Source organism: Pleuronectes platessa, chromosome 7 (assembly GCF_947347685.1).
Source record: "Pleuronectes platessa chromosome 7, fPlePla1.1, whole genome shotgun sequence".
In the NCBI taxonomy this organism is placed as follows: domain Eukaryota; kingdom Metazoa; phylum Chordata; class Actinopteri; order Pleuronectiformes; family Pleuronectidae; genus Pleuronectes; species Pleuronectes platessa.
Genome location: NC_070632.1, coordinates 20729762 through 20757228, shown reverse-complemented (window position 1 = coordinate 20757228; position 27467 = coordinate 20729762). Strand labels below are relative to the sequence as shown.

At 40.1% G+C, this 27467-nt stretch overlaps 1 protein-coding gene across 1 annotated transcript; it reads right to left on the bottom strand.

Annotated features, from left to right (window-relative positions):
• Nucleotides 1-4331: 4331 nt before the first annotated feature.
• LOC128444162 (protein inscuteable homolog) lies at nt 4332-25300 on the bottom strand. The gene is made up of 12 exons (XM_053426473.1): nt 25297-25300; nt 24308-24699; nt 23514-23566; nt 23301-23424; nt 22033-22146; nt 15554-15679; nt 9913-10084; nt 8947-9125; nt 8652-8718; nt 7518-7673; nt 6467-6543; nt 4332-5422 (listed from the first exon to the last, which is right to left on the bottom strand). The coding sequence occupies exons 1-12, from the start codon at nt 25298-25300 to the stop codon at nt 5294-5296; spliced, it is 1593 nt and encodes a 530-aa protein (XP_053282448.1). The 3' UTR covers nt 4332-5293.
• Between the last annotated feature and the right edge of the window lie 2167 nt (nt 25301-27467).

Sequence of the window (27467 nt, the reverse complement as noted above, 5' to 3'; positions counted from 1 at the left end):
ACTGAACGAATTATCACAAAACTTGGTCCAAGGGCTGGATTTATATATTATCCTTTTCTAGTCAACTCAAAGCACATAACATAACATAACTGTTTTGTCATCCACACACATTGGTACAGTAAATCTATTTGCAGCACTTTCTCTATTCATAAATCACAGACTGATGGAACAGCTGTCAGGAGCAATTTGGAATTCAGTGTCTTGCCCAAGGAAATTTCTGTACGCGGAAGGGGGTAGACTGGGATTGAACTGCTGACCCTCTGTTTAGTGGATGACCCACTCTACCCCCTGAACCACAGCTGCCAAGTGGGATGAATGATGCACTATGCTTTGGGAAGGAACCCAATCAACTTTTGTGCAGATCCAGGATTTCACTTTTGTTTAACATTGTAATTTATTACAGGTATTATTTGTGCAGATCCAAATCAAAATCAGGATGAAGTGATTTCTAATGTACTCTTCCAAGGGGACTGTTTAGGCTTTCGAGTGTTTTCATTGCCATTAATCCATTTGTCTGTTTGTCTGTTTGTCTGTTCGGAGGATTATGCAAAAAATTCTGAAATGATTTGAAACTTGGTGGAAGGGCGGTGTATGTGCTAAGGGAAAATAAAAACTTTCTTCAAGATTGTGAGATTTGGTGTTTCTCTGCATGTTTGGAAATAGTTCAAGAAATAATGTAGACATCTATATTGTATTTACTGGATATTTATATAAGATGATAATTCATTAATAACGGGAAGTGAGCTGAAATGACACTTGGATGAGACGGTCATCAGATCATTCTGCATGTTGAGCTGAGCAGACTGAACTCAGAGCCAAGACAACAGGACCGGTCGGTTTATTGGATAAAAGCTCAGCTTAATTTGATGGATGCATTACAAATACCACAAATGGGCAGTCGAGCCAATATACCATATATGGCTTTGGGGGTTGTGGCCTCAGTGACCCTGCCATTGATTGGATGGATTCATACCTAGCCAAAACAATCCAGATCAAGGGAATTTAAATGTGGTTTCATGAGGGGACTGTAGGACGTTGGCAGGGGTATGCACTGCTGCTTCTAGTGGGGGTTTTTTCAGCAGGATTCCACAAAAACTACTAAAATGATTTTTTTCAAACTTGTCTGAAGGGTTTGTTATGGTCCAGTCCATCACAGTTAAAGTAGAGACAGAGATCTACAGTTTTCTGTGTGCCTCTTAAAAATATGAGTCTTACACCACTTTAAATCTCTTGGCCAACAGAGTTGGACTTTTAAGTTTGGCCGGATTACTTCATACTAATTTGTGAGCAAAAGTCAAATCTAATGTATCAACTTCTGAAAGCAGTTTTAAGTGGAGGAAGATATTTCAATACATGTTTGGCCCCCTGAAGTTATAAGAGCAAGACAGCGAGAAACTTTTCCAAGTCGGAAGCAAAAGATGTGACACATAAAATATTAAAATCTCTGGAGAGTCACAGTGAAGTGTCTTCTTCAATTAGACTACAAGTCCTCAGATCCTTTTCTTACACAAAATGCCTCCGATTTATGGTCTGAGACACTGAAGATGACACAGAAACAATTCTCTACTACAACTAATCCTTCTTAAGGACTAATGAAGTTTATTTATGATGCATATTTCCTATAATAAAACTGGTAGTGATAGTATATACACTCTGAATTTCAAAATTGTTCTTTTGTATGTATCTATCGATCTATCTGTCTATGTATCTATCTATTTAGAGTCAGAATCAGAATTGGATTTTATTGCCATGCAGGTTTACACATACAAGGAATTTGCTGTGGTGTATTATGTGCAAGTATAAATATGAAAAAATAAAAAAATAAGAAATTGAAACTGCCAGTGAGTGAAAACTATAAGGATAACAACAACAGACGTGAATATGGAGCAGGAGGAAAGTGAAAGTTGAAGAGTATAGAAACTGAGAAAAGCTGAAAACTCTAACCAAAACAATATCAAAGGAACCTGTGTTTTTAGACCCTCTGTTTAGTTCTCCTCTGCGTCCATACATATTTCATCGGGCCTCAACAAAGCGAGGCAGGAGCATATTCTATCACAAAGGCCTCTGAACAGGGTCCCACGTGAATGCTGGACAACACACGCGCGTGCACACAAAGCTGCTCAATTGTCCCAACACTGGGTGTAAGATTGTAACAAGTCCAGGCTCAGCGTGTGCCCTTAGGGTGTAAAAGAAGCTACAGAGAGAGTGAGAAGGCCCTCAATTGTCTCTCCAAGGAGTGGAAGGCTTATGGTGAGAAAAAACCCTGAGAGTGTTTTCATCAGAGAGATGACAATACGAAGGACAAGTTTCGCAGACAAGCCCTCACATGTTGCTTCTGATCACCTTCTGCATCTTGTCTCAGTCACTTGTGAGCTAACATGTCGCACTGAAAATCTCCTTTTTTCAAAGCTATTGTGCATCAAGTTCTCGCCGTGAAAAGCTGACAGGTTTTTCTAATGTGCATAGCAGCATTGTGCACTGTTACTCCTCCCGACGAGAATCAATTTTTCAGGGGAAAATGGAGGCTAAAATGGCAAATGCCCTGGTTCTCTCAGGCTCTTAGCCTCTTTCTTTCTTTCTTTCTTTCTTTCTTTCAAAGGCTCCTCTCATTCCTTTGCCTGCATTTGTGACAGGACAGATGTGACAGTGTAGGTCCTCGAAAGAGAGCCTCAGGTCATTGGGGCCTTCTGTGGGACTTTAGCTGCATGGACCCTGACCCTGTTTGGCTGCTCTACCAGTTGTTCAGCACGGCTCTGTGTGACCACAATAGAGATAAGCACAAGTTGAACCTCAGACTCTTTTGCAATGGAGTTAGACTGTGGCTATACCTATCATTTATCTGGCTTTTGAAATAAGTAAGTGTGCTTGATGCAGAGAATCCACAATTTCTTAGAGTGTTGGCCACTTGGGGCAGCAGAAAAAGGTTGTGTAACCATGTCATTGCTTGTGTAAATATAGATATAAGTAGATATAATAATATAATTAACAGAAAGTTGATAATTTCCACATCCAACAGTTGTTGAGCAACATTATAATTTATCTAGAGTTGTGTTTCTGTCCATCTGGTGAATGTTAAGTCTAATACTCTCTCCCTTACCCCTGTTTTGCCGAGGGACATGTCCAGCTCCTCAGCTGCTAGGAGATATTTGATGCTGTAAACAGCTGCTTGCTGCTGAACATGATGCAACGAGAGGAGCAGAGTTAAAGACAGACCGCACACTTAAATGTGTTCTTTTGAGTTTTAAACTAAATTACATCACAGTTCTTTGATGGAATACATCACTGCTGGGTTTAAATATCACATTTATTACCAAATTGGTTGAACACGGCTTCTAAGGCCACCTAGTGTTTAAACTGATGTTGGACCTTGCAGTGCCAATGCTTCAATCAACTGTGTATGACATGACATTTATAGGCGTGCCAGCCTTTACATCACAAAAGCCATGAATATAAGACTCCAAAATAAGATTTTTTTATTAAGTTTGATTTAATATAACTGATGGTTCAGAATGAACTCTCTGTAGTGCACAACAGTCCCCTTTGATTCAATCAAGCTGCACCATCAGTTAACTGGATGTGCCTGATGTTTTCATCAGATCCATTGTTATTTTTGTGTGATCGTGCTTACAAACAAACCAGGAAACAGATGGACAGGAGAGAAACATATTCTCCATATATAAGCCAATATTCAGCTTTCACTGTGCCTGGAATCTACCTACAGCCTTTATTATTAAAGGACCCATATTATGCCCATTTTACCACAGTTGATATGGTTCCTTGGGGTCTTAATGAAATGTCTGTAAAATAGTTTGGTCAAAATACCACAAGGATTATTTAAAACAGCACCCTTTTTACCCTGTCTAAAACAGCCCTCCTCATATTGATTGATTGGTGGGTGGTCCAAGGCCATGTAGCTAGACTCCCTACATTGGCATGGTTGGAAAATGACGTATTTTTGGGTCGTAATCCCATTCGACGCACTCTCGCGTATCGTTTCTGACATAGAGGAACCACAACAAATCGCGGGAGTTGTTTTTTTCCAGAGATTTTGGGAAGGAAGATACCCAAATTAACGTGTAGAAGCACTACAAAAGTGGAATTTTCAGAATATGTCCCCTGTAAATGATTTCTAATATTGTAATGGGAGCAAGTTAGTTATTACCATCATCATCAGTACTATTCAATTCAACAAATCCCTAAAACGTTTGTTCAATCAAATTCTTAATGCGTTCCAAGGTTTTGCCCAAAGTTTTCAAGGGAAATCCACATGTTCTCATGGAACATTTAAAAAGGCTTCCTAAGGCAGTAATTGATGATGAAACACACTGAGCTTTAGATGGATGATTGCCTTTATTCCATGTATGGCATACAATAATGGTAATTCTATTTAAATAAAATGCAACTTCATATTCAAACCAAAGACTTTATAAAAAAAGATTCATTTTCGAGTAGCAAATATGTCAGAATAGAGATTATGGAAAATTAAGTTCAACATTCCATTCAAAGCTCTTTATGAAACAATATATTCCACGCCAGGACAAATAGATCATGCTTCAGTTAAAAAATTAAATACTAATAGTGCCTTGTCAATTAATATACACAGATAACATACATAGTGAAAACACATAATAGTTCTAACTGTAATAATTTAGTTTTTAAGAGTTGACTGAATAAAGTGGCGGCTGATTGAAAACATGTTTTTTAAAAACCTGCTTATGAAGAGTTGAGAGGAAATAGTTCGGAACAACACCATCAATGGTTAATGCTTCAGACGATGGACGGAGGCATGTTACTGTATCATCCACTTCGCTAAGTCAACATCGTCCCCTGTTCTCAGATAGTTGAAATACTTCGGATACAACATCGTCAGACAAGAACAAAAACATTCCACAGTGGTAACAGGTAAAGTGTTTCACTCACAACAGCTTATACGTTCCTTTTCAAAGAGTAGCACCCACTCATACACAATAATTAATGAATAACCACTATCAAAAACATAACTACTGAACTCGCACACATTCCTTGGATTTGATGTCGTCACTGAGTTGCACTCGGCTGAACGTGAATGTACATTTACAGATCTGCATCCGTTCAAGCTGACATGCTGCAGCTCCGCTCCGTTTACCCAATTCCAAACGGGTCCAGGAGAAAATTTTAGGGAAAAACTAATTCTCACTCAGAATGTTTTGGAGTCAACCTGCTCTTTAGTCGTCTCTGTGATATGAAACATTATGTGTACATGATCTGGTGCACGAGCTCAGCACTCTGCTCTCTGTGTTCGGTGTGCAGGCCATCATACAAAGCTCTCCTCCATGTTAGAACACAGCAGGAAGGAGTCGACCAGCCGCGGTTTGATGAGCTGCTGGTGGTCCGCTGCCTCGATGCTGTCTGGACACCCTGCTGCCAGTCTCCTCAGGGCAGCCTGGAGACACACACACACACACACGTCAGTACTAGTGCAGAACGACAAAAAAAACACAGACATACACAGTATGCGTTTCACAGGATTGCTGTGTGCAAACATTAACTCATTTAGAAACATATGCAATCGCATATTATTTACAACCCTGGAGATAGAACTGTAACTGTAGAGGTTTTATATGTTATAATCTAAAATTATCCTTTATTTTAGCAGCAAACAACCAACTAGTAATACTGTTCTACCTGATGAAACTAAAAATGAGTTCAGTCCTATTTGACCAGAAGCTCTGTAATGCAGCGGGATTTTTTTCTAAAGCAGACGAGTAGCGTGTGTGACGTCTCAGGCGCATTCAGTCAGGAGAACCTCCAACATTTACATTTAAGATTACAAACGATCTGTGACAGCGCCGTGTCCTTTGAAGATGAAAATTCAACACCTACAAGTGTACTACTTAACCCTTGGCTAGAAGGATAAAATAGAATCCCATTAATTTGAATGGACTGACAAGTGTGGTTACAGTGAAGACGAGGACATCGCTCAGCGCGGCGAGGCAGCCCAATTAAGCTCCCGACCATTATGCGCTCCGCATCCCCTCAACGGGCTTAAGAACTGGTTTTAATAATCATGATCAGATTGAAGGAATTATACGTGCGAGCAGGGATATTATTCATGATATGTACATATTTAAACATACGACATTTGAGATGATGTGAATCAGTCAGCTTTCTCAACGTAGCTTAAAGATACTGAGGTTGTGATATATATTCTTTCACTTTCCTAATGTTACCCTGTGGAGGTAATTAAATTGGACAGTCAATTGCTGCACTGATGTTACACATGCAGGCCTTTGGTATGATGCCCTCAGTTTGTTCTATTGAAGTCGGGGCAGCGCAGCACAGTTGAACATGTTGATTCAGCGGTACAACTGAAATAGACAGTTTGAATGTTTAAATTACACATTTGTATTCTGGACATGGAGTTATTTATACATATCTGAGGGTCTGCGAATACACAAGCATATGGACACACACACTGTACACCCACCAGGCAGGCGACCAGCACTGAGTCGCTGTTATTTCTCTCAGTAGGGGAACGACACAGCTCAATGAGAAGAGGAACCGCTGAGACAAGAGGGAAAAATGTTCAGTTAAAATCTTGTCACCTTCTCAGATATTGATGTCAAATGAATGTGCAAAGCAGTTCTACTTGTTGCCAGGAGGTATTCACTGTGTGTAATTGTGTACGTTTTCAGGTGCATTCAAGTTCTGTGGTATTATTTGCTTTTACGTTATTTTCTTAATTAAAGAAGAGTCACTCTTTTCATGTATAACTCGTTATGGATGAAGTATGTGAATCTCTGCGGATAAAATTATGAGGTTTCATCAAGTATTTATAAAGAGCTGCTTCCCAGGAGACGATAAGGTATGCAGGGGAATGGACATACAGTACATACAGTATGCACAGTATGCACAGTATGCACAGTATGCTCAATATGTCGGTGATCAGATACAGACCTCACCGGCCCGTGAAATTATTCTGAAAGTTAGGTAAATAAATATTAATACTATTCATAATATTAATATTAATAAGTAAGCCAATTGTAAATCTTCAAGGGAAGCTTTACCATTAGAATCAGAGAATCCTGTCTACTTGGTAATTTTGTATATTTAGCCTCACTTCTTACAAACAGAGCACTTTTCCAGGCGCCATTCAATATCCACCTTTATCATAATTATGCTCATTGATCCTTTTGCCCTCTCCTTGGTCAGACTTTCGAGCATCCCAATAAATAATTTCTTCCTCAATTAAAATTAACTGTTTTATGATACATTTCCCTTGTTTTGTCTCTCATATCTGTAAGCTTAATTCTTTATGGACCCCAGACCATAATTTAATAGATACAATTAAAGTCATATAATACAAATCATGCAAACCAAAATGTAATTAACAGTGCCAAAGACATATAAAAATATTTGTTAGAATTGAATTTTGCATACAGTATGTTGTGCTCATCCTTCACAATTAACATTAGTTTTCTGCATTGCTCTTTATTTCGTACTTATTACTTGTATATAAAACTAAAAAGCTGCAGTACCTTTCAGATGGATGGCTGTTTGGGCCACATCAGGGTCTCTGCTAAGACGGGCCAGAGTGACGGCAGCTTTCTGCTGGACTCGCTCGCAGGCGGCGCCCTCTGATGGACTGGAGGAGGATGGTTTCTCTCCCAGCAGCAGCAGCAACCGCTCTGTTCCTAAAACATCATAATGCACAATAAAGATTAGCTAAGCAAGAAACCAAAGAGACAAGGATATCAGGAAGGCGAGAGAGGACAAGAGGTACAACAAACAGTCAGAGTGGAACACAATACCATAGGACCACATTTTAGATTAGCGTTACAATTGAAGTCAGCTAAAATCTAGCTTTTTTGTAAGTAAGCAGCATAACACAAAAACGACCAGACAGATTACCATCAAACCTGGGGTAAGGGTGGTATCGGTCAGGGAAGAACTTTTTTCGAAGTTTTACACAATAATGAATGGATTATTTTGATGAAAGAAAAAATTATCCTTTTTTTTTTTTGCAGGACTGATATTTCTGAATGTGAAATTTGGTGTAGATCTAAATGAAAAAATGGATCTAGTGTATTTAAATGTGACTGTTGGGCCTTGGTGTCATTCTAGCTCACTTAAATTTGGTTCAAACATTTTATTTTTAATTGCTGATACAAAGATAATAACAAACTGATATTTAATTAAATTGTGCAGAATATTAAAATAATTTACAGTACATAATATGAATAGTATTCTTATCTGTTCATTACATACACTGTATTTGGAAATACTAACTGACTGACAAGATGTAAGAATAGTAATGATACAGGCACAATACTCAATGACCCAGACTCACACTGAACACATATCTATCTTCTATGTATATGAAATGGTATAAAAGCAGAAGATATAAATTGTTAACTTGAAGAAAGCAAATACATAATGATTATGAACTTGCTCATTGGTTGACGTATCATTTTAACACTGCTTCACAGTTGTTGCTTGGTGCTTCCATCTTGAGGATTAAAGATGAATTACACAAACTTTTTTCACTCGTCCTCACCGAATGGCTGTTCATGAGCAGTTCAGTTTATTATCATGTATTTGAAAAATGTTGCCTCAAATAAGGAACTGTTATGTTACATTCCCCTTAACATTTTAGTTGCAAACCTATGTACCTTGCTCCTGCAGGACTTCAGCAGCACACTGCTCTAAAACTGAGAGGTTCGCCAAGATGGTCACCACCTTAGATTGAAACAGCAGTGAATACAAAATAACATGATGACATATACACACACAGACGCCATTGAAAATTCATGATGTTTTGTCTCACAGCAGTTTACATGTACATTTAATTTTAAATAAAATCGTGACATACTGCAGATTTGCTCATGGAAACCACTAACTTGAGTTCCTCCACACTCACTGTCCCTATAAGCAATAAAGAAATACAAGCTGAATGCATATTTGCACCTGGTCTTTGGAGTAGGGTGTGTCAACCCTCTGTCTGTCGTTGCAGGCCTGCAGCAGGATGTGGACGGCGTTGAGCTGCAGGAGAATCTCACAGGCCATGCTGTCAAAGAAGGTGATGTTGGCCAAGGCTGCAGACGCAAGGAGGAACACCTCACCACAGGAGGCGCTCTCACACAACTCTGAGGGAATAAATAGTCACAGTTCAACCAAAAACAGTAACAAATGTAATTCCAGGGGAAAACTTGAAACAACAGCCTCAGCCTTGAGGTGTACCGCCTGAGTGCAGTAGTCGTTACATCAGTTTGAGGCTGCTTACTCATTGTAAGAAAATTGTTAATTGTACTTATATTATTACAGAATATCAGATTCAAGGCAAATACCCAGTTTTTTTGGTTTTAGCTAGGTAAATGTTCCTTCTTGTAGTAAATCCTGTGTTTATGTATTGAGTTTTTAATTTAAGGATCACCACCCCCTGATAGTCTATTCTGTTTACTCTGCTCTCATTGATAGGACTGAGTTGGATCATTGACTGTATATGACATGTCTCTGTTTCCTCCCAGTTTCCAGAAATGAAACCACAATATCCCGCAGAATGCATCTGTCTGGTGCATTTGGAGCCAGAGTCGCATGGAAATAATATTTTAAACGTTTCTCAATATAATACAATTTATCAGCACCACAAACTAGCGGCTTGAATTCGACTGCATTCGTTTTAGATACGTGTACCTAATAAACTGACATCTGGGTACATATGAAATACGTGCTCTGAACCTCTGTTATTATGCACTCAAATAAAATATTCCCACACTAAATCCCTACTAATGATAAGGCTGCGATAAAAATTATAAATAAATAATTTAACAACCCTATCATTTTATTTCCTACACAATTAAATCTCAATGATGGTTCTTTTTTTTGTCAAAGTCAATGGTCAGCTGTGACATCATCAGTGCCAAGTCCACTCACTGATGAGCGAGGTGACGATGTCGTGCATGCTCTCCAGGAAGCTGGCGAGGTGCTGCGTGGACGTGTGGTGAGGCGAGGTGATCTGAGCCACAACCGCCGCCGCCTCGGCCCGGGCTGCTTCCACGCTGCTGTCATCGGTCAAGATGTCCGCCAGGCACAGGATCCCATCCACCTGCAAATTAGATAAATACACATTAGGCCCCACATCATCATTTACCATGATCTGTTATGTTTGAACAGTCAACTTGTGAAACTTTGACCCTTATCAGCCCATCTTGATTTAATTACAAGTTAGCTGTAACTTTTGTGTCTGATTATTCTCTTGAGATATGTTGAACAATACTAGGCATCAGTCTTCTCTAGTGTGTGTGATATATGTGGAAGGTAAAGTTACTTCTTCTTTACATATTTACTAAAAAGTTAAAAGCAAAAAAAACGATTTGTTTCTGATGTTTTTTTGTCAGGACACTTAAGTCCCTGAGCTCATCCCCACCAATGACGTCACCTCAGACAACCTGCTGCAAAACATTTTACTGAGCAGGAACACTGTGGTGGATATAGGATTTTTCTGAATCAGGGGCCATAACGGGGCCACAATTTACACAGAGGGGCCAATTAAATGACCAAATCCATATACAGTTCCTGATTCAGCAGGGTGCACATTTAAGTCATTCCTTTGAGCAAAGCCACACATAATTGAATATATTTGGAAATTTGTTCCTCGATCAAGCACATTGTGTTTTTTAATGTGAGTTGTCTGACCGAAATCACAAAAAATAAGCCAAACCGGAGAAAGCTCTTTGTAAGCACTGTTGTAAACAGACTAAATAAGCTCAAAAAAACTATAATGAGAGACAGATCATGGAGTTGGAGTTGGACATGAGTGGAGGGTGTACGGAATATATGACTATACATGACATCAGTGCCTGTCTAAACTATTGAGCCTCCATTTATGTCTGATGTCTGTACTAGTTGGAAATTTCTATATTGTGAGAAATTAAATGAAAGCCACAAGTTGCCAGGGTGGTGAAACTTTATTAATATATCACCATACATTAGTATTTGAGTGCATATGGGTGTCAATTAATCACCAAGACCATGATTGCATTTTAATCCCCACTACACCAGAGCCAGTGTTGTGTATGCTTATATATGTTTTTTGCCAACATGGACATATGTTCTTTGGTGTGAATGTGCGCATATTTGGCTCGGATGGAAGAGTGGGTCATCCACCAGCCGACGGTTTGATCCCAGTCTCTATGAGTGTCCTTAGAGAAGTGTTCCCTGATGGTTGTTCTGCCATTGTGTGATTGATGTGTTAAAGAGAAAGTTCTGCTCATACTTGCACTGTATGAATGTGTGTGTGTGTGAATGGGTGAAGGGCTAAAGTGTACTGTGAAGTACTTTGAGTGATCATTGACAATATAAGACTATAGCATATATATATATATATTAAGTATATATATATATATATAGTAAATGGTTTTACTATATACAATTATAGGCCATTTACCATGAATAGTGGGTCTTCTAGCCAGCATCATTGTGTTTAATCATTGTGATCATCTAAGTGATTTGATATTCATGTATCAACGCTTCATAAAATGATGGAGCTGTAGAGCAGATATTTATCCACTTGGGGACAGTGTTGCACAGTTCATACCATCTTTCTCGCTGCTGTTGTTTGTGACCCTGCACCATGAGCAAGTCTTGCATTAATGCATTAGTGTGAAAATCAGCACATACTTTGGAAATGCTCCAACAATTAAAATTCATAAACTATCATAAACTGCAGGGTGGTGATCTCAGGCGATTGAAATGCATCACCCACTGCATGACATTCATTTTTATACCACTGACTTCTCCTCTCATTGTCATTATTGATATCATTTAGTAATGAGTACATTAATACCTCTGGTGCTCTGTCACCACCAGCCAACTCAGCTGAAACATAAAAGTTTAGAGACAAACATGGGTCAGCTCTCAGCTGCCACACCTAACAGTCTTAGAGTAGAGTGTAAATCTGAAATGTCCTTGAGAGGCAATTCGTTCTTTGGTCAACAGTCGTCATATAGTATAAGAAATAATGATAGGTATCTATCTACTAATTTCACAACTGTTTTAGCAATTTGTTTACAAAGTGAAAACACAATGTATGTTTCATTGCTGTAGTGCTTTAAATTGAAAGAATTAGAAACCTTTTTTTGTAAAGTTGTAAACATGGGTTTGAAGTTTGTGTCTCTTGCTGGGCAGACCTTTGAAATTTATATATGAGCCCAACACGTGAACAGTAATAAATCAAATTCAGTTAAATGTTATGAAAGTTTTTGAGGGTAAAATCATCCTTCCAGATAAACCAGGTAGGATAAACGCAAAGTTTTGGTAACTTCTTTCTGTACCATAGACTGTTTAGTAAAATTAAATAAAGACATGGAATAATTCTGAAGTAGCTCTGGAAGGTACAAAGGATAATCTCTATCTGTCGGTGCTTCCTTTAAGTAGAATAAAGCTTCCCCCTGACAGGAGCATCTGAAACTCTATATTTAAGGTCCTATACCTGCTGATGGGCACCAAGCTTCACAGGGTAATTCCCTGTTTAAGTCTGTGTGGACGTCATTGGTACTATGACAGCACAACCCACTGACGTTGAACAATCCACTCTTCACCCCCTCCCCTCTTTCCCTCTTTCCCTCTTTCCCAAAAATAGAATGTTTCCTATACCTTGCCATTCACATCACAACGGATGTATCTCATTCAGTTTTCGTCAGAAATAACTTTTCTGCACTTTTGAGAGTCAAGAACCAAAGTGCAGGATCTTAAACATAGCCACATAATGAAAATCTGTAACTTTTCCTCTACGTCAACTGAGATTTACTCCATTTATACACAATATGCTGTCATGAATTTTGTTAATATTGTTATTTTGTTGATTTGCTCTGTAACACTCTCTGTTTTTCACCACTCTTGTCGAGGGTTAAAGACAGAAAATGTTCCAACTTGTCAGGCCATAGCAGTCAAATTGGGATTTGTGAATACAGGCTTTTACCAATTGAAATGAATGATTTAATGACTCAGAGACAGCGTGTGTCGCACTCTGATACAACATCCATCCTCTATATCATGTGGGGGTTATTTTTCTTTGTGCATGTCGCTTATAATCAATACTTTCCCCATTCACCATGTTCAGATTGCTTAATGTTCCTGCGGGGAATTAAAGCTAAGTAGTGTGCTGCATCTTTACCAGTGAGCAGTGCTGGTGCACACCAGCCCCTTCAACAGTGACAGTTGTGTTTCTCAAGCCTGAGCGGCCGCCGGTGAGCGCTTGGTAGCGCAGACTTGCCTGACAGCCTCTCCCCCGGGGACAGGGCTGCTAATCTGGGGCGGACTTTGGTTCCTGTTTAAAAACTTTTCACACTTGGATGATTCATGCCGTCCCAGCTGCTCTATATGCGAACACAGATACCGCTGTGGCATCATTATTCGCTGGAATCAGGTTATATTTGTCTCTCTGTAAACGCTTGCTTGACACAGGTGCGTCTGTTGTTTATTTTGGTTGAATTCTCAAAAGGGAACAGACGAGGACAAACAAAGAAGGCTGTATCATTAGTTCTCTCTCTCTCTGTCTCTCCCTGCCTCACCCCTTTTTTTTCTCCTCCCTCCACGTACACAAACACAGCGAGGAGTCATACAGGTCTAAACGGTCAGCTCAGCGGTCAGGAGGTCTGGTTTAATAATGTCCTCTCTGCATACCGGAGCCTCACTGTAAACCATGACTCATCTGTGTGTACTGTAGAATTCTGTCAGCAGGGAGAGAACAACACGTTTTCCTCACACACCATGACGTGTATTTTCTCACTGCCTCCCATCCTGAAATTATATACAGTGAGATTTTAATGGTGGTTCACGAACCCTGAGGTGACTGGATTGGGTGAAGTCATCCATTCAAATAAACAGACAGCTGGAAAACTCAGCTGCCGCAGTTGGAAGTTTCTCAAAAACAGAGGTAAAGTAATAAACCCATACAGCCTGTGTGAGTCAATGTTTGTCTCCTTATAAAAGAGATAAGTGATCAATTATTCATTATGAGGAGACACAAACAAACAAAAGTTTTAAATTTGGCAAGAAGATTCTGCACTGCATTTTATAACCAGGAGTAACTGGTAAGATCACCTGCAGCATGTGTGTGTTTTAGTACAGATGAAATGACCACAGAGGATGCGTCCTCCTGCAGTAATCAGAGGAGGTTTAAGAAACGTGTACTTACTTTACCATCAGCTGCACTGGCACAGGTTGTCTGCCTGCTAATTCCACAAACATCAGTCTGTCTGTTATTCTGTCTGTTAGTCTGTCTGTGTATGGAACATGTATCTCATAATCTGTCCCTCTAATCAGTTTAACACTTGCCGTGACTCTTGTGAATTGCCAGGGGTAGTGCAGGGCCGAGTGTGATGCGATTTAGACGCATGATACGTTTAAATATTCTCAAAAATGTAATAAACAGTAGCAGTCAGTGGGGGCGGGGCAGTGTACCTCCAGTTGATCATGTCTTCATCTTTGTCCTCTGATAAACAACAACAACAACAGGCAGTAACTGAAACTAACTGTGGGTCACAGACATTCATGGGAGTCGGTAGTGACGATCTCCGTAAGTGCAACAGCATTCATAACAACACTTCCTCTATAGCAAGTCGTCTTCAGAGTAAAAGTGCAATGTTCATTTTATTACTGAAATGTTTAAGTTGAATTATAGAGTTTTTATTCTGAAAAGTTAGGAACTTATGTCTGAAGTTGGTGTCGTTCGCTTAACAGACTTCTGAAATAGCCGACATGTAATGTATGAATAAATAACAGGAGATAAGCCAATCAAATCAACGTATATATAAACCATATACGTGATGAGTAATAAGCAGAATTCTGCTTCATTTTTTGACTATACATTGACTATAAAATCCCCTATAGTCAATGTTAAAGCTTGTAGGATTTATTTAAAAATAAAGCTATTTTTCTTTTCCAGTTAATTCTTTCATCCAGCTGTCGATTCCACGGTCACACACTTTGTTTCCCCCCCCCCCCCCCCCCCCCCCCCCCTCCTGCTGCTGCTTCCATCATTGGCACACATTCGACTGGGAAAACCAACCTAGCTTCCCGTATCCTAGCATGAGTGAGAGCGGGCCTGAGTATGTGCGAGACAGAGTATACTGTGCTGCTGGGAAGAGGAACAACTGCCTGTCTGAGCTACAACTTTCAGCTGATTAGTGTAAATATAATCAGTCTGGACCGGAGGTAGCCAAGGTATTTTACTGGAAGTACTGTACTTACTTTTGATTAATGTCATCTCTCACTTTCTCTCTACCCCCCCCCCCCCCCCCAATACATATCCAAATGCCTTTTTTTTCTATGACAAGAATACTTGGATTAGTGCTCATGTACTCCCTTTACTCCCACTGCTTGTATTCCCTTTCTATTTCAATTGATTTCTCACATCTGGCCACGAACCTCACATGACAACTTGCCTTTAAGGCCAAGCATGGCTCATCTATCAGTGATCTACTGGATTGTCCATAAAATAATTATGTAATAAGCAGTTTTTACACAGTGCGTTAAGGTTTTAGGTATACTTTAAAACTTTGCTATAACCTACCTTGTCGAGCTGGTTGATGCCCTCCTCCACGCAGCAGATGGAGGCCACAGTTCTCAGAGCGTGAGCATAGAGGTCTTTAAAGCGGTCCTGCCTGCAGATCTTAAACAGGGCCACCACAGCTCCTTCCTGTGGAGGGACAAAATCCAATGTTATGTTTAATCCTTTGGAAATTAGGAACTAATCTATAGACATCATGCAACATTTTGAGGTTAAGGTGACTTTATACAGGTAAATCCAGCCAGATCCGTGGTTTACCATCAGTTCCTTTTAATTGTGAAACGACAATTTTCTTTTGTCAATACATGGTTTAATGTGAATATGGATATGATGCAGTACAGATGAATTATGTTTTGCTTTCAGTCTTATTGAATGTGGTTTACCTCACCCATAAATGTCCATTGTTCTCACAAGCCTTATGTGATTAACCTTACTTGATTTGTCTTCCCCTTTATGAGTAAATACACAAAACATATCGACAGGTTTAATGTCCTGTTTTTATAAGGTAAATTCTTTCTTTTTTATTCCAGCAGGGACACAGTGAGAAACTATACCAGACTTGAAGTGACTGCCTCTTTTTTAGTTTTTTTGTATTTCACTTTAGTCCATTTCATAAGGTTAAGGAATATGTTTGGATTTGGCTGTCCACTAAGAATGGAAGGCAATGCAAAACCTTAATAAGGATACCTACATGCAAACATGTGGCAAAGTTTGTTTATTAGGATAACGTGTTTAACTGCATCATCTGGTTTTCAAGAGTGTGTGTGTGTGTGTGTGTGTGTGTGTGTGTGTGTGTGTGTGTGTGTGACTTTAAATTAATATAAAAACTAAGTTAATCAAAGCTATAATAATTTGCTGGGCAGTGCTGTATTTCTTCAGCACAGGCAGGTTGGAGTTAAGTGTGTGTTAATCCAGTCCCGCTGTTTAACAATCACACAGCATTAAACGTTGAGGTTCCCAAATTTCCCTGTTGCTGCTCTACTTTCCTTCAGCAGCATTGTTCGCTTGACTTCAATTTGTGGTTGCTACCTCAGCTTGATACAACCTGGCTCACAGCTCGCGACACCCACCGTTTACATGCCCCAAAACAGGTCACATATCCCTGACACCTGTACGGGCAATGTGTGTATCATATTCATACTTGATGTTTTGTCTCCTGAGTTGCTGTTGCATAAGCAGGTTTTAGATTTGTTTATTTGTCTACTACAGGAGTTCCCAAACTTTCCAGCCCCGACCCCCAGAGTTATTCTGCCAGTGACGTCAGAGAAATTGTTCACAAAAAAGAAATCTCCTCTGTGCAAATGGTGCACTGTATCATGCTCTAAATCTACCTCCTGCAACTGATGCTATAACTGATATGTCAGAGTCATCAGGTTGATGAAATGTCGAACAATGTGCATGGTTTTATCTTAAGTTGACCTATTATTATTATTATTATTGTAACGTAAATTACACTTTTTTTAAATTGCCCCCCCCCCCCCCCCCCCCCTCTATGTCACGCGACCCCATCAAGGTGTCTCCGAGTTTGGGAGCTTTTGGTTTAGTGTACAGTTTTCACTGCAGTTAATTCTGTCTATGTCTCAGGAGCATAATTAAAGGACATGAAGGTGTTTAGGTCTTGAACACAACTTTCATTTAAACTTCAACTTCTCGTAAACTTTCGAAGGCCTGACATTAGGATTCATGCCACCAAATGATCCACATCACAATGTGCTCTGGTCTTGAGGCACACGTGATTGTACACAATTATGGATCAAATTGCTTCATGCTAGACTGTGTCGTGACATTCATCAGGTCCCACAGATCTAAGCCAATAGCAGCATGGTGGTTTTAAAGAGCCCAGGGGACCCGAAATGACCGATGGATTTGGCCGGCTTTACGCAGCGAGCCTGCCAACCCCAGAGCCTATCAAATGGCTCAAGCAATTTATCATGACGGATAAAAACGGCCAAAATATACACATTTCATGAATGGAAAACATTGAGTAGGAAAAAAGATGATTTGCTAGCCGTAATAGCTGAGCATTTTCTATTTTCTGCTGGATTATGCTGGTGTAAACAAACAAAAATAGCTCTTGTATTGGCTCCATGTCTACGCTAACGCATCCCTCTGACAAAAAAACACTTGCAGGTATTGAAATCTATTCACTGTGCAGAATTACCAGGAGGAAGACGAAGCCGATAACTACCACCATTATCCTAATAAGGCCATTATACTGGGCTGGTATGTCTCATGCTCTGCGAAGGCCATGCTGCCGGGGCTTGGAGTGGCTAATCATTGTGCTCTCTAGCCTGACCGCGCCTCCCTGTTCACTGCCTACACAATATTGGCCCGGCTAACCAGGAAGAACTGCCAACACGGACGGACACTTTTCAGTGAACCTCCGGAGAGAGAGTGACGAAGAGACTGTTGATCCTGATGTTTCATGTGACGCAAATGTTGCTTTAGCTTTTAAAAATAAGTGAGTCTGTGGAGAAGCTCAGAATGAACTGATACATTTTTTAAACCTGGTCATTTTGTTCAAAATATATATTAATACTTAATAATATTAACAATTTGAACATTTGATGCAGCTAAAAACTGCCAATGGGTATAAGAGATTTAAAGAAATACACATGACAGTAGCACCACCATGTACAACTGGACACTTTTGCATTTGTCTAATTTAAGCATTCTGCACTTTCATTATATCCTTCCATCATTGTCAAAATACTAATCAAATAAATTGGACAACCTTTACAGAGTCACGTTCAAGCTTTTGACGATGTAATATTTCATGTATTATTTTCCACACTTAATTTTAAACTAAAACATTTTATCAACTCTGGGATGGACTACCATGAACTTTGGTGCAGATGTCCCTATAGTGCACAGAGCATGGTTTCTTCACATATTCCCCTGACCTTTCCTCTCCCGTCAACATGAGGTTCACATTTGTGGTTTGGAGTGAATTACTGTGGACAGCTGTTGGATGGATTGCCATGAAATGTGGTAGACACATTCTTGTTTCTCGTAGGATGAGTTGTAATAATTTGAGGGATGTTGACTTTTCATCTCAGGCCAATATACTTTGGTTTAGGACAAAACAACACCTAGCTGCAAAAAATAAACCATTTTCACACACATCCACACCCAATTCGCAAGATATTTTCATGAGTTTTTTACATGAAGAATGCAGGAGGAGAGAGTCAGATGGGTTCACATCAGGAACATGTCCAGCATATTCTGGCAAGGGGTGGGGTAGAGCCAAAGGCAGAACATAATGTTTAAATTCCACTGTGGAAACCAGCACATCAACACTGGGGTCAGTCCTCAACATCAAAAGCTCTTCAATGTGGTTAAATCTCGTTGATTTTCCAAGTTGACATCTTCATTAGCATCTTATACATGTGTGGCATTTGTATTCCTTTTGTTTTTTTCCCGTTTTCCATCACCTGTTGGAAAAATCTTCAACACGCCCACTGGATATTAAGCTGGGGGGGCTGGCAGGAATAGTTCTGGCGAATGTCCATAGCAAATGACTCGGACAATTGTGTTCTCGCATACAGGGCCTTTGGAGACGTCTCGAAAGATGTCTGGAGGTATTCCAATCAGCCTAAGTTGTACTGTGCTACAGCTTGTGTAGTACTAATGTTAGTATGCTAATTCAACAAACAAACACAAAAAAAACACCATGACAAATGTGTTACCTGCATTCTCATGTTCACATTGTCATTTTGAGCATCTTTTTGGTGTAAGCATTTAGCTAAATGTATTGTTGTACTGTTTGGTCTATTTTTGAACGGGATATACCTCATCATGGTGTTTGAACTACCTAATTTCTTCAGTTGTCTGATTGGATAATTTAGCTACAGCTGCATAAGATATATGGGACATGTGTGATACCGCTACATAAGCCTGATCAATGAAAGTTAAACACGAAGAAAACCATCAATAAATGATTGTTTACACAACAAGACCATCTTTATAATCCTCCTTAAATAAAAAAAAATAGACCTGAAGGAAATAAAAGCCTGACACAAGGAGACAATCTGACTTTCTCGTGTGTTTCCTCTTCACAGATCGTTGGGCTTGTCGTTGGGCTTTCCCTTCTCCGTCAAACAACTTGCAGTCTATTGTTTCCACTGACTTCATACTCATCCCCTGAACGAAGCCCACAGAGCACATTTCCACTCACACTCATGCATTTTGTTACTTGCTGCACTAACATCATCATTTGAAACTTGACTACTCATCTATAAATGCTTCTCTATCCGTGGGCTTGCATGTAAAGGCCTACACAGCGTGTAATTTCTTTCCATCTCATCATTTTCTGAATTCAACTCTGTTCTGCTCAGACAAAGGCAGCAGTTTCTGGAGCTGCAGGAGGATGCAGGCAGTTTAAGTCTGGATTTGAAGCGAAACCATAATGCTCGCCCAAAAAACTAGGTTCATTCCTCTTCTTTTGTTTTATTTCTAAATACCTCTTCCCTCTCTACCCACGTGTAGTTCTGATGACAGATTAACTGTAGGCCTGAGTTACTGCCACATCACGCTGCCCCACACCCTGCAATCTAATGTGTGTGACAGCAAGGACACACACATGAGGCGTCTGCCATGGACACATTTAGATCAGTATCCATCGTGACAGTAGGTAAACACTCAAACTCACTTGTACATCATGACACAGATGTTTGTTGGTGTTTTTGTTAAAGAGTCCAGAGTTCAGGTGAAAATATTCAATGAATCGACAGTAGTTTTTATCATTTGTTTGTATACCAGATGGCTGTGGTTCATTCAGTTGTTACAAATCCTTCGCAATTGTGGTATTACTCAGTTTGACAAGCTGTCAGTTGTGTGTTTTTTGTTCAAACCTCATATATGAGATATATGATAACATTAGAATGAAACACTAAATGTTTTGAAATTATGAAAGTAGTATGATTCGAGATGGAAGATTTCACAAATGTAAAGCTTGCAAAGGGCCTTGCTGATGCCTTCAAGTGTCACAAAAATATACTGCCTCAATTCTCAGCAGCCAGATTTTTCATTTAATTTGGTTCATGCTCGACAGTCCTTTGACAGGATGATTTTTTGGTCCTTTTCCACTAAACCCAGAGAGACACTTTATGACCTATGACAAGCCTGTCATACACGCTAATGTATGAGCTACAAATAACAAGCAAAGTGAGCAAAAGTGATCTGCTGTCGTCATCATGTAAGCTGGCTGTAAATTACAAATTGATACATAAATATGACACCAGACTCATTTATCCTGAGGACTTGCGTCTGCCTTAAACTGTCAGGTAGCCATGATGCAGTTAAATCTTGTTAAAGTCCACCCATCTGTTGCCTCCAGCAGAATGAAATCAACATAATAATTCTTCAAATCTACCCGTCTGGATATACTAACACTGATTCATCTCTCGTTTTCATTTTGTCTGCTTCAGTACCACATATTCAACCTGTACCTCCCTTCTGCTCTCCACACCCGCACACTGCTCACTCACTGAGCCCTGTCTGTCAGCAGCAGCACAGTTAAAGAGGTAGAGGAGGCCGACACACCCGGTCCCCCACCCAAGCATTTCAACGGCTAATTGCTGTTGCTCGAAACAAGTGCGTGCAAGCTGCGGAAAATGATAATGAGTGAATAGCTTGGAGAAGAGCCAGATGATGCGCAACACTGTAGATGATGTGCACGGGACAGTGTGACAGACAGCCTGGTGCATGGAAGCTATTTATTTCAGATGGCAGGTGGACGGTGTATTGTATTGGTTATTCATTAACAGGTCGACCGGCGGAGCTAAAGAGAGAGGTCAATTCAGAGCGGACTGAACGGTAAAGACGCCTGAACAACCTGCATTTGTGATCAATGCTTACTCCTAATGGGAGCTGACAATTGATCTGACAACCTGGGAACAAAGAGGTGTGTGTGTGTGTGTGTGTGTGTGTGTGTGTTTGTGTGTGTCTGTGTGTGTGTGTGTGTGGGCGGGGGCATCAGGAAGAGTCTTATCAAGATTATCCTGGAAGCGGGCAGCTAACTAATGGATAACTGAGACTTGCTGTCTGGTCCGTCTTATCTCACAATACTCTAGCTCTTTAGAGGCATGCATAAAGAGATGGCTGCTGTTCTGATGACGGTGAAGTGGAGCTGAGCATAACAGGGGTGCAGCTAGAAAGACGGAAGCAAGACCAAGTATTAAATGAAGTCACCTCAGCAAAACACTCTGTGGAAGGTCTGACAGAAAACCATAAACCTAAGAATAAAATGCACGCTGCTGCTGACGTATCACTGACGCCAGGATCTCACTCCTCAGGTCTCAGCACGATCACAGGCGTCAGTGAAGGAGCATTAATCACAGGCGCACATTTCAATGAAGAGACACACTTCAATGTAATGGTCCCAGTCGTGAGAAGAATTTCCACTCAAATCAAACCCCTAAGCAAACACAGTATTAACGACGGACAAGACAGGACAGATTCCAACAGTATGTTCACAGTACCTTGGCAATGATGCTGCAGAGCTGAGGTCCGTCCTGAGTGAGGGACAACAGGTTGCTAATGGCACTGCCGATGATGTGAACGCTGTCAGACGATTCAATCTGTTTGATCAGGACCTGAAAGAAGATTCAATATTCTGTGTGATTCCACAAATTTATTATGTTATTTATTTGTATTGGCAAACGTTTAAAAATTCTTACAATCCAGATAAGAAACTAGAAAGACAGGAGAGTGTAACACATCGGCCAAGGCCCAACAGTCCCCTTATAATATGCTAGATTACTTGGATCTGTAGTTTTGCTTTAGTTTTGAAGAAATTGTACTTTCTCGATACTTGTTGTTCTGGGTTTGTTGAATGCACTTAAGGTAAGTTGCTTTGGATAAAAGCGGCAGCTAAATTAAATGAAATGTAATCTGCACTGAATGGCACACACCTGAAAATCACCCTTTCTCACAATGTTAACTGAAAAATGATTTTAAAAAAGCCCGGATTTGCCCTCTGATATGGATCCACACCAACATTTAATGGGTTCTTCATTGGGTTATATCCCACCCCAATTAATAATAATTCATAATTTGGCATACACGTTATGACACTGGCATCACAGAGGTATTTTATCCATGATTTCTCTGCAAGTGTTACAAATGAAAAAGTTCTGCACACTGAAAGAAATGTCATCTCATGAGGTAAGATAATTTAGACATTTGTTTTCCACATGATGTCAGGGTTGAAAGGTAGAGTTTATTTGCCAAGCGTCTCACTGTCTCATCAGTGGTTGATTTTCCACTCAGCTTTGTGAGCTGCATGTGCTGGTTAACTCAACATTAGACCTTTAAATAATGGCAATTACACAGTGAGTGCATATAAATAGCCATTGACCCACTGTTCAACATCCAGGATATGAAATCCAATCATCCATCATCTGACTGAAATAATAAAATAGTCGTCAACCTTAACCTTAAATCTCCAAGTCATACAAAGATGATGTAATCGTCCATTAGCGCAGCCCACACAATGCTGAACCCATGTTTGTGTTTCTACTCGACCGTTTTATGTTGGTTGAACTGGGAAACACACGCATATGTCTAATTCTGACTGAAACCCCAAAATAAACCAAGCACAGACACTTGGACGATCCACTGGAGAGGCCCAACCTCCCTTTGCAAACAGCAGGTGATAACGTGGCACAAACTCCTCTACGTTAACTGATCCTAGGAATATAAACCTTTTGTCTATTAGAGGCATATGTGGCGTATACAGATTACATACCCTGATCTCATTGGCTAAGGCCATGTCGATCATGTTGCTGAATGAGTCACTGACATCAGTGAGGATCTCATGAATGGCCTCTCTCATGGATTTAAGGAAGAATTCATCGTCGGTGTGAAGGCACCTGTGGGTGAGGCAGAGATTTAACATTTAGAAGCATGCCCTGCATCGATCCACTTTTAAAGGTTTTTTTTTTTCTTAGTAGTGTTTTACCTCTCTGTAATATTAGTCAGCTCCATGCACTTCTCCAGTAAAGTTGTTTCATACTGCAACAAAAGAGACACATAGAAAAGAAACAAGCCAAAATGAATGGCAGAACATTTCTTGCTGATCAATGACAATGAACATAACAAGACGGTTTAAGCAAACGAATGTAGACAACTTAAGAGTTGACTGGATTGATGTGGGTTCAGTTCTGATGCATAGGATTCATATTTTCTTGATGTAACAATGCAGATAAAAAAAATATCAATTTATCATCTGTGAATAAAATGACAGCAAGGGTTTAATGTTAGAAAGAAAAGTTATTTACACAATTAACTTTTCATCTTAACTAAAAATGTAATTAATCTCTTCTGAAGGTACATTTTGCTCCAAATATATCTTTGTCATCATCAGCTTCAGGTATGTCCAAGTTAACAGTCAAAGGGATTTTTCCTGCCATCTTTGAGATCAAAAAGTTGGTACAAACCCTGGAAGATTAATAATTACTCATCCACAAAGGTCAGATCACTATCAGATTTGCATTTTAGTTGTCCATTTTGTTATTTAGTAATTGATGATGTGAGAAACTACCAGACTTGTGAAATGTTGGGGTCCTGGAGAAGTCTACCAAGGCCTCTATTCGTGGACTGATATAAATGGATCTATACCTCAAATCAGCCTTCTGATGTAGCAGTATTAAAATGTGTATACCATAATATCAGGAAGTCTTATAACTTTCCTTTTTAATTTTAAAAGCTGGTTGTACATTGTAGAGTTCAACCACCTCGAAACCCCCCTGTTACCTTCTGCATCTCAGGTGGGGTACTCCTGGCGGCGCTGTACTCATGCACCAGCGAGCGGACGTGGCAGTTGGCTCGTACGGCCGTGCTGTGGACTCTCTGCCAGCGTCCTTTCTCCAGCCGCTGGAACATCTTGCCGAGCTCGGTGCTGACCACCAGCGCTCGGCGGAGGAGGATCTGCAGGTTGTTCCTGGCCACATGGTCCCCTGCACCGACCCCGGCGCCCACGATCAGCTCTCCTTGCTGGGAGTCCTCCTCCACCCCGATGGGTTTGGCCTGGAGGACGCACATGCACTCCACCTCCGTCATGTGGCGGAGGTCCTCCATCCATCGCTGCACAGAGTCGACTTGGAAAGATTGAATCCGGGCACTGTGGGAGGAAGCAACGTTAGGAGCTTATCAACAAAGAAAGGTTTTGTATTAGATTACAGTTGTGTTCTGTGTGTACCCAAATCAAGATAAGACTTAGAGACCAGTTTTTCAATTAGGATATAAATAAGGATTTTAGTGCACAGTGAGCATAATAAAAACTTGTTTCACTAAACGTTAAAAAAGAGGCAATAACTGACACAAAGAAATAAACTGATTTACTTGCACGGATTTCTGTCAACCAACCAACTCACAAAGAAGACACCTTAGGTCAGAATTTCAAATTTGTTGATTGTAGTTACAATGATGAAACACATCCAAATGACATAAGGCATTGTTTTTCGCTGTCAATTCTCCATTTAGTATCCAGTTGAACAAAGCAGCTATCTCTATTTATTTGAGTGCTTGGAGTAGATATGTCTGTAAGTAAAGAGGTTGATTATGAGGAAATTGTTCCGTTATAGAAAATGTAGGCAGCATGTTGAATGTGAACTACACATGCTGCACCTGTTGACTGTTCAGGTGGCTGGCTAACTGAGAGAGGTTTTATAGAGATTGGACTTAACAGATTTTTTAGTTTTGTATTTTATGAACTTCTCTCCTGGATATTTTTGTGCCAATACCCATGTTTTGCTGGACATGGGTATTGGCACCCACCGAGCCCACCCAGTTGCTGGATTTTTAGGGTGTCATGGTCTGCACCTTGGCTACCCCTGGGTGAATGTGTTCAAATGTATGATTCACTGATTGGTTTCTTGGTAAGTGTCAGTGTGTGTATGAATGGTTTGGCAGGTCTGTGCATGGGCGTGGTTTCCCTCTGCAGGTCCATAGCTGGCACGCTGTCGTATCGACTCAGTATTGGCTCCAGTTCTCTATCTCTGTCTCAGTGCTCTGTCTGCCCTCCCACACTCACTGTCTTTTCTTGCCTCAAGTCACTACCTGCCTGTTGGTCAGCTTGCCGTGCCTGTCCGCCAAACCCTCATCAAGAGCCCACCGGGTTTTATCACATCACAAAACCCAACGAACAAGGACAGAATATATCTACATTCCAACCAGATGATCCTATATTATATGAGCCCAGGGTAAAAACGTTATAAAATGTTGATCCACAGCGCACAAATGAGAAATGAGCATTACTGAAATCAATGATGTGTACTGGAGGTCAATTAACGCTGTCTAACAACCCTAAGCCCCCTACCTCTAAACCACACACCCACACACACACGTCTGGGCGGCTTAAGGTGGGGTTAAGATGGCAGCTGAAATTCCTACGCCCAGTGAATCCAAACTCCCTGAAGTGGACAGGTCAATGGCTACCACAGCCACCAATGAAATAATTTCCCTGGTGGCCTCTCTAGGTACTGTCAGCAGTTTATGGGAGATGGCAGGTCATCTGAGACCTGTAGGGTTATTGCAATAGTATTGAATATTGGATATTCTGGTCTGATGAGAGGCATTGTGGTTGTGTGTACACTCAAAACAATCGTTTCTCATTGAGCAGCAGTAAACAACCTCATCAGTATCCTCAAGCCAGGTATCGGGTTTCAACTGAAACTCAGAGCTGGGCAAACGGGTCATTAAAAAGCCACAACTTTAGTTATATCCAATCAAATATCAAACAATGAGCGGGGAGGCTGTTTACTGAAGAAAATTAATATTTTGTTTTGTTTAGGCTAGAAATAGGTCTCATTAAAAGCTGAGGCATATTAAACCATCTGGCAACTGCAGGCACGAACATAAAGCCTCCACTTTAATAAAGATGAAACAAATTTTTATAAATGCTTACAAACTGACATTAATGAAAATGTTAAATTAAAATGATTCAACATAGAAAGAAATATATTATAATATATTAATGTAATATCTATATGTATGGAAAATTAGTCACAGTGAGTCGATCATTTGTCAGCGAAGGAGATGACCTAACAATGAAAAGTAGCATAATCTGCTGGTTGCAGCATGATGTAGCTCACAAGTTCAAAACTCTCCAGCAAATAAATCTCCCTCCATCCGGAAAGAAGATCAAGACGTAATTAGCTGTGAATGTAGACTAGAATAAATAACTGTGCTCCACTGCATGCTCATCATTAATGTGGAGCCGGTTCTGCTAAGTGGGCTAAATGGCTCCATGGTGATCTTCATGACTTCTGAAAATGGATGGCATGCAAGTTTCAGTTTAACTCTAAGTGATTAAAGAAATTAATTTCTCCTATATGTCCCTTGCAAAAACGATAATACTGAACTCAGCTTCATTTTCATTTTTTTTACTTCACAAAAGGGACAAGCTCTTAATACCAACTCCACTTCTGAAAATATCTCTTGTTCAAGATTAATAACCCAAGAAACACTGGGACTAAAACTGAGTGAATCAAATTAGCCACAAAGGGTTTGATTGCTAGACAAAGGCTCGGCTGAAGAGGAGGTGGAAAGAGCCCTTTGTTGATAATTGGGATAATTTTCTTCCATGTTTCCCCCAATTAACCTGTAGCATCTCTTTGTTTCTGATGACAGATCTGTGATATGTGTCCCAACGGCCCTCAAGGGGACTCTGAAAACTCATTAACAAACAACCAAATCAATCTTAGGGATAAAAATGTCCAACAACACGTCACATTCTCCTCATATCAGTCCCGATGTGGCAATTTTAAACCATAATTTCCCCAGTTATATAACAGGATTACAGAAGGATGAACCAATGTTGATTTACTCGCCAAACAAGCCACACAATGCTCCCCTCACCACTGTGGAAAAAAAAAAAAAAGATTATAATAATAGGTTTGTTTTCCAAAGGAGG